Source organism: Peromyscus leucopus, chromosome 19, assembly GCF_004664715.2.
Source record: "Peromyscus leucopus breed LL Stock chromosome 19, UCI_PerLeu_2.1, whole genome shotgun sequence".
Classification (NCBI taxonomy): Eukaryota; Metazoa; Chordata; class Mammalia; order Rodentia; family Cricetidae; genus Peromyscus; species Peromyscus leucopus.
The window spans coordinates 32,673,047-32,681,655 of NC_051079.1; the positions used below are offsets into that span (position 1 = coordinate 32,673,047).

General features: G+C 38.4%; 1 protein-coding gene across 1 annotated transcript; it reads left to right on the forward strand.

The window, feature by feature from the left end:
• The first annotated feature begins 1,125 nt into the window (after positions 1-1,125).
• Positions 1,126-8,334, forward strand: LOC114701587 (neuropeptide Y receptor type 6). The gene is made up of 2 exons (XM_028881698.2): positions 1,126-1,355; positions 6,651-8,334. The coding sequence occupies exon 2, from the start codon at positions 6,794-6,796 to the stop codon at positions 7,907-7,909; it is 1,116 nt and encodes a 371-aa protein (XP_028737531.1). The 5' UTR covers positions 1,126-1,355; positions 6,651-6,793; the 3' UTR covers positions 7,910-8,334.
• The last annotated feature ends 275 nt before the right edge of the window (positions 8,335-8,609 follow it).

Sequence of the window (8,609 nt, forward strand, 5' to 3'; positions counted from 1 at the left end):
TCCAACTTCTCCACATCACTGTAGTTCTAATCAACTTTGTAGACAGTTTCTTTCCAAGAATTCTCATTAATAATTCCACCTGTCTACAAAGCATTACATTTTGGCATACTGAGGGCCACATATGATTTGGTAACTATTATAAGGATCCTAGGAGCTGAGCTCATTTCTGGGATCTGATGTAGATGAAATTGAATCTAGGACAGTTCATCAATCTTCAGGAAAGAATATCTGGTTAAAAAAAACTAGAAAGAAATGTGTGGGTCATATAAAAACTATTAGCCATCATAGACAAGCAAGTCTGTCTCATTTTTTCTTATGCCATTTGTATCTTGTATTTACTTGTGACATTTAATTGGACTGCTAAGTCTAGAATTAAAATAATCAAGAGCAAGACTTGGCCTACTGGGTTGAAGGTAACAGATGAAGGGAACATGTATTTTAAATAACCAAAATTTGCATGAAAAACAGTCTCCTTCTAACAATTTTATTAAACACAAGCCATTTTTAGCTCTGACTTTCATTTAGAGTCATAAGCAGTCAGTTGTCACAGTCTTAGATAAAAATCGTATTTATGTCTGGCATAATGGTACATGGCTGTAATCTCAGTCCTTGGCACGAGGAAAAGGGAAAATCATGATCCCAGATTCAACCTCAAGTACATAATATGTTCAAAGCCAGCCCAGAATACATGATGCTCTGTCCCAAAAAATCAATTTATGTAATTATTTCTAAGAAATTTGGTGTAAATTTCAATTTTAAAAGCATTTTTATTAATACTACAAATTATGGCACAATGTAGAATGAAATCTATCTATTCAATAAAAGTAAATATTCTGCAGCTAACTACTAATATTTACTAATAATTTCCCAGGGACATTTAAATCAATTTTCAGATTTTCACAGAGCTAATCTTTTGGAAAAGTATAACTATACATGCCATAAAGTGCCATAGATTTTCAAGATTCACTATTACTATCATCTCTGCAGATGCTAGAGAATGACACTTGTGACATTTTCACAGCATCCCGTAAGCAGCTGCAGCTGGGTTCCCTGCTGCCCAGCTCCCTGACTCCTCCTCGCCTCATCCTCAGCAGCCTGCAGCACCCACTGGATGGCAGAACTCCATCCTCCCTGCCTGTGTCCTGACTCCAGCTGCAGGGAGGAGCTCCTGAAGTGAAACTACAGATTGTTTCCAGGAGAAAGGCATCAGGAGGGGAGGAGGAAGTGTTGGGACTTGGAGAGATGGCTAAAGTGGCATCCTTCTGCAGAGAAATAAACTTTAAAAATACCGAGCCTGCAGGAAGAAAGCATGAGGAAAATGAAGAGACAGTGATAGAGCTGGAAGTTACTAACAGGTAAAAAAAAAAAAAATGGGAAATAAAGTTGTAAGAATTTTTTTAATCACGTAAATATGATTTTCAGATATGCATTTTGTGCAAGATATTATTTTAAAGTATGAGGTTGTTAGAAATTGGAATTTTCCTGTTTTTAATTTTAGTTGTATCAATTGTGTTTGTGGTTTTTTTTATCTGAAATTCATAGCTTTAGAATGCACTATTGTAGGAAAAATATCAAGTTCCCAGAGCTGCTATTTACACAATGAGGACTTAACTACTTTTGTTCATCTGCTAGTAAGTAAACTTTAAATGTCAGTAAACTTATTTTCATTGGTAAAGCTAAGCCTTCTTTCTGTGGCACATTTGATGAGGTGCTGTTTTAGGAATTGAAGAGCATCAATGTGCTGGACTCTGCTGACTCCTCATTTGGGGGATGTGGGGATGCAGGGTGGCTTGGGAAAGAGGGCTGGGGGTTGGGAGGAAGGAGGAGGGAGGATCTGTGGATAGTATGTGGAGTGAGTAGAAATTTTCTTAATAAAGAAAAATGAAAAAAAAAAAAGAATTGAGGAGCATAATATTCCTAAAATGGCAACTCAGCCATTACCTTTCAAAAATAAAAAAGAAAGACAGAAAGAAAAGTAAAGCCAATTCAAACAATGTGTGTTAGCTCCATTTGAAGAGCAGCTTTGGGTGATCAAATGTGTGTGTTTTTCACAAACACCTGACATGAGCTGAGCCACTTGTCAGGTTCAAGACAAAAAACATATAAACTAGTTCCTGCAGAAAAAAAGTTAAAGTGTGTGTAGTAAACAAATGCATTGGTCAAGTGCAATACTCCAACTATAAGATGCAACACACTTCTACAGCAGGTAAATATAAAATTGAGGTTTATTGGGCAGATAATTGAACAGAATAAAGAGTTTTGCATAACATTGAATGGTCAGGCCAACTCACTTTTTAATAAGACCATGAGAGAGTATTTGTTTCTTGGTGCTAATTGTGGGTATTCATTGTAGATCAGCATTCTTAGAGATGTAACAAAATTCTAGTTCCATTTGACTTCATGGAACAATCCATTTGACTAATTTTTTAAACAAATTAAATGAACAAATACACAAAAATATGTCTTGGTATATGGTTTAGAATATAGAATTCTAGTCGATCATGAACAAGTCAGTGGGTCCTAACTTCTGTGTTTGTAAATAAAAAATGAAGTGTCATTCCTATTAAAGCACAAGATTGTGTCTGATCAGGTTAAGACAACCCACCTTGTCAGTACATGAATGCTTGTTGAATGAACTAAAAAAAAATGTGTAGCACTTTGCAAAGCATTAAGTCTCTAACAACTAGAGATCCTATTTGCATTAAAGCAACTACAGAAATTCTATTTTTAGAAACTTAACGGGGCAAAGTGAGTTCAGGGTGTGTGTGTGTGTGTGTGTGTGTGTGTGTGTGTGTGTGTGTGTTACAGAATGCTCCTGACCTGTTTTGAACAACTAATAATAGAAAATATAGAACTTTAAAGGAAATGTATAGCAAGAAGCAGCAGAAAATAGTGGCAAGAACATGAAATTCTGCCAGCCAGGCGATTTGAGCTGTGCTCAGAGTGGCACCCGCCCAATGAGAGGAGGACAGAAGAAGAGGTCACTTTCAAGTCAAAGAATTTAGAGTTTCTTCCAGGCCAAAATGTAGTTCTAAATAATTTAAAATGTGCTTTTGTTCTCCTTAACTGTTTTCCATAGGTAAGAAAAGAAAAAAATATTAGAGAAGGACAGATGGACAGAATATGAGGGAGTTAATGATGAGGAAAGAACAGAGTGAACAAGGGAAACACATCCAAATTCTATTCCCAATTTCTCCTTCCTTCTTTCCGAAAAGAATTGTGTTAATGACAAAAAGGCAAACACACCCTAACAAAAAGCTGTCCAGATATGGAAATAAAAATGTTCATGGAGATTTTCATAGAATAATCCTCTTATTTTGTTCATCTTGAAATGTATAAACCCAAAAAATGTTTTTTCATTAATTTAATGTGAAATTATTACACCACAAGAAATAAATGAAACAAGTCAAGATAGACACTCCATGAGCAAAATATAATCAAGCTGAAGGTTGGAGAATACCTCTGTTTTGTATTACCCATTTCCAAACAGGCAATCCAAGATGAACATTCCTAAAATAGAATTGTATCCTAAGAATTTTTTTATGAACTTGAGCTCAGCATTACTTTGCTTCCAGATAAGCAGGATTGACATATTTAAACTTTAGAGTTACCAATTATGTACAGTGCAAAGCCTACGGTGCAATTTAAAGTCCATATTTAGAGATTTCACTACTAATCTTTGAGCTGTGCAGAGGGCATTGGGCAATACAGCTCTTGCATTCATCTCTGAGTCCCTCCCAGATGAAGCCCATCCAGTGCTTTTCTGACTGTTACAAGCTCTGAGCCTCTCTAGGAATTTATAGATTTGAGAGCATTTTTTTCCTTGAATACTAATCAACATACAAGGGAATAGATAAGTTTCCACACAGCCTTGCAGGTGCTGTTGCAGAAGGTGAGTCCCCCAGTCCACTGTGAAGACATCAGCAAGAGAGGGCAAAAATAAAGTCTGCTGGTGTTTATTTTTTTCTCTGTTGTCCATCTACTAGGGATTCTGTAAAGTTCTGTGGGTTTTCACATCTGTAAAGAGAGAGCTGGTATCAGAGCTGTCTTCACAGGATTCATAGGAAAGTGTGTTTTTCTTAAACAATAACTGTAGAGAAAATTACTTAGACACATACACACACACACACACACACACACACACACACACACACACACACACACACGACCTTGATTAGCTTGTTGGGCTCCAGATAATTTCTTGGGCCTTCTGAGACTTGGTTTTCTGTAAATTAGATATAACTAGAATATCCCCACCCCTTCCCCTAAAATACGATGCTGGAGATAGAAAGAGTATAGCAGATGTAAGAGCACTCCAGTGTCTGGAGGATGGAGGCCAGATCAGTTCTGCCCAAGTAACTGACGCAGTCAACAATACAATAATGAGGAGTGTTTAATAGTTTATGAAATGTTTTCAAGATATCATTTCATTGGTCCTTATACAAAGATGTAAAATGAAGAGGCCACTTTCAAATTTAATTTGACTGACGAAGAAATTGAGCTCTAGAGGACTGGCATCTACCTCTTAGCAAATGTGTCCTCTTTGAGGAAGTCCCATACCAGGCTAGCATGACAGACTGCATATGTAGTTACGGTCCATCTCCTTTTCGTTCCTTTTCTCCTCCAAGTGAATTTTTCTTGGTGGGAAGCCTTTACTTAGCAATCAAAGCTTTCTATTTCTCACCTACAGTTCAAGTCTATCTACTGACATGAGGAACTTTATTACATTTTGAAATTTCCCTTTGGCCAATATCTGCTAACTTCAGGCCTGTAAAAACCCTGAATCATTCAAGCTCTAAACCTTTATTTTAACGTTTTTAAACATTGCTATTTCTCCTGTCACCACATCACCAACAAGTCCAAGGCTTTCTTTATAAAGTACATTGCGTTTATCAGTGGCTCCTATTCATTTGTGGTATTTTTATGGTGTTCTTTGTGGGGTTTATTGTACAGACAAAAGTACTCTGGAGGTGCTTTCTTTCCAGTAACAATCTTCTAAGCCTTTGAACTCGGGGAAGAGCAGGCCAAAGTAATTTCACACAGCAAAGAAAAGTTCATCTCCTCCCATTCCTATTGCTGTTTCCTTTATCAATTTTATTTATGTTCCCTTCCCTAGATTCCTAAAGAATAAATCAAGATGTGGAGGTTTTTCATCCCTCCCCTCTACCTTCCTTCTTGTGTTCCCTTTAGGACAGAAATCGCACTATTTATTCTTAGTTCATTAAGCTTATGATGTCTCCTGATATGAATAATTCCGCTGAATTATAACCACTCTAAACTATGCTGATCCATGGGACCAGGGCTATGCATTTAATTCCTTCTTTGATTCTCAAAATCTGATCATGGTCCCAAACAAAGTTCAGTTGCACAATGTTATGTAACCTTCACACAACTCAGACAGATAGGCACTATTTAACTCCTGTTTTTCAGATAGGAATCTGATGTAAATCATTTCTAGTAGTGCTCTCAGGTATGCCCAACCTGTGGCCTGCAGGCGATAGCTATGAGAATGGCATAACACAAAACTGTAAACACGCTTTAAAAGTTAGAACACTTTTTTCCACTTCTTTGATAACTTAATCACATTGTTCTCACGTATGAACCTTGTAGATGACAATGTTCTGTTCCAGGGTCAAAAGCTTGGACACATCTGCCCGGAACCTGTCTTCCTCCAGTTCCTTTGTGCTGCTCTATGGGATACTATAAGTTCTGTAATGTATAAATGATAGAAGTTTATTTCTCATGGTTCCTAGTCTCTAGTAAGTTCAGGATCTATATGTCAGCAAGTTCAGGTATGGTGAGAACCACTGCCTGCTTCCCAGGATGATGCTTTTGTAGAGGGGACAAGTACTGAGGCCTTCGTTGCAGAAGGGACAGAAGCAGGAAGCTCTTGCTAGATGGTTGCATGCATGACTGCGTGAGTGGATGGATTTTTGGAGCAGATGGAATACAAAGCTTTGTACATGTTAAGCAAGCACTCTACCAGTAAGCTACATCCTTAGCATTCATCCCCTTTTACATGGTGCTAATCCATGATGGGAAAGACTGGCCTACTTATCTCCTAAAAGTCCCACCTCTTAATATCATTACCATAAATATTAGCCATGAGTTTTGGAATGAATGCAAACACACTATGACAGATACAAATCTAAACATAGTCTTCCTGGATCTACAATACAATTTCTACCTCAGTGATTTGCACAATCTGTTAGATGAAAAAAGTACTTATTCATATGATCCTGAAAAAAATAGGCAGAAGGTGTGTATATATGCACCACTGTCATAGTTACCTGGGTGTTGTCACATTCTTGTCTTACTCCTTACTGATAAGACTAATAAGAGACCTGCTTAACTCACGTCCATATCCTCAGGAACATTGTCCTATTTGTAGAATTATTTATGCTATTAACAATAGTATCTATATTGTTAAGATTTTGTGGCTGGAGATGTAGCTCCCTTGGTAAAGTGCTTGCCTAACATGCATGAAGCCCTAGGTTCTATTCCCAGGACTATGGAAAATCTTGTGTAGTGATAAATGTCTATAATCCCTGCAGGGGGATCAGAAGTTCAAGGTCATCCTTTGAGCATATGAGACTCTCTCTCGAAAATAGGAACTTACATTAATATTCCGGGTTGTGTTTGATTTTCAGGATCACAAGAGCATGCTGACATCATTTATGTTTCCACCAAATACAGTGGATTCAACCCACTGATTATCCATTGAGAGTTTCAGAGCCAGGGGTACATCAAGAACTGATGGCCACACGTCCACTGCTGACACCATCCTGACATAATGGAAGTGCCCCCAAACCAACCAGCACCTAATAAAAGCAGTGCCAAGAGCAACAACTCTGCATTTTTCTACTTTGAATCCTGTCAACCCCCTTTTCTAGCCATACTCTTGCTACTCACAGCGTATGCTATGGTCCTAATCATGGGCATTTTTGGAAACCTCTCTCTTATCATCATCATCTTTAAGAAGCAGAGAGAAGCTCAAAATGTTACCAACATACTGATCGCCAATCTGTCCCTCTCTGACATCTTGGTGTGTGTCATATGCATCCCTTTTACAGTCATCTACACTCTAATGGACCACTGGGTATTTGGGAATGCCATGTGTAAACTCACTTCCTATGTGCAAAGTGTCTCAATCTCTGTGTCCATATTCTCCCTTGTATTGATTGCTATTGAAAGATATCAGCTGATTGTGAACCCCCGTGGCTGGAAGCCCAGGGTATCTCATGCCTACTTGGGCATCATCTTGATATGGCTCATTTCCCTTTCATTGTCTGTTCCCTTATTTTTGTCCTACCACCTGACCAATGAGCCCTTTCACAATCTCTCTCTCCCGGATGACATCTACACCCACCGAGTGGCCTGTGTAGAGATCTGGCCTTCCAAACTGAACCAACTCCTCTTTTCCACATCATTGTTTATGCTCCAGTATTTTGTCCCTCTGGGTTTCATTCTTATCTGCTACCTGAGGATTGTTATCTGCCTCCGAAAAAGAACTAGAAAGGTGGACAGGAGGAGGGAAAATAAGAGCCACCTCAATGAGAACAAGAGGGTAAATGTGATGTTGATTTCCATTGTGGTGACTTTTGGCGCCTGCTGGCTGCCCTTAAACATCTTCAATGTCATCTTTGACTGGTATCACGAGATGCTGATGAGCTGCCACCACGACCTGGTGTTTGTAATTTGCCACTTGGTTGCTATGGTTTCCACATGCATAAACCCTCTTTTTTATGGCTTTCTCAACAAAAATTTCCAGAAGGACCTAATGACGTTTATTCACCACTGTGGGTGTGTTGCACCTCAGGAAAGATATGAAAATATCGCCCTGTCCACTATGCACACGGATGAATCCAAGGGATCATTAAGACTGGCTCACATAACAACAGGGGTATAGAAGCCAGTAACCAAAACCAAAGCCCTTCTGAAATGGAAGAAGGAAAAGGAAACGCATGGAATAGGGTGGGATACAGAGGAAGCCAGAGTTAAGCACATAATCTCTTTATACCCAGATTTGCTTTAAGTTAAGCGTGTCTATCCCATTCATCCACAGAACACACAGAGATCTAGCCCCACCCTTTCTTTTTTTTTTTTTCCCCCTTGGAAGAATAACCCAAACAACCTAGTCACTACCGCTGTGGTAAAGAGCAAAGAAAAGAAAGCAGATAACAAGGACAGCAAAGGTAGCCAGGGTACAAATTCCTGCTCTTCGCTGGAATAGCCACAAAGTTATCAGCTGGGCTATGGCCAGTAAAAACCCATGCTATGCCTCCTTCACATCAAAGCAGTTCCACTTCCAGACCAAACCGTAACCTTCAATCACATAACCTTTCAATTAATTAGTTAAATCAGAAAATACAGTGTTATAATTTATTAGTTAATTGTATCTAAGTTAAAATTGAACATTTATTTTAATATTTAAGCTGAACATTGTAGTTATAATTAATTTTCCTGTCTGAATCAGATCTTTAACTTGTGATAACACTACATTTCTCTTTATTAACAATGTTTTGGTTTTTTGTTGTTGTTTGGTTTGATTTGATTTGGTTTTCAAGACAGGGTTTTTCTGTGTAACAGTCCTGGCTGTCCTGGAACTC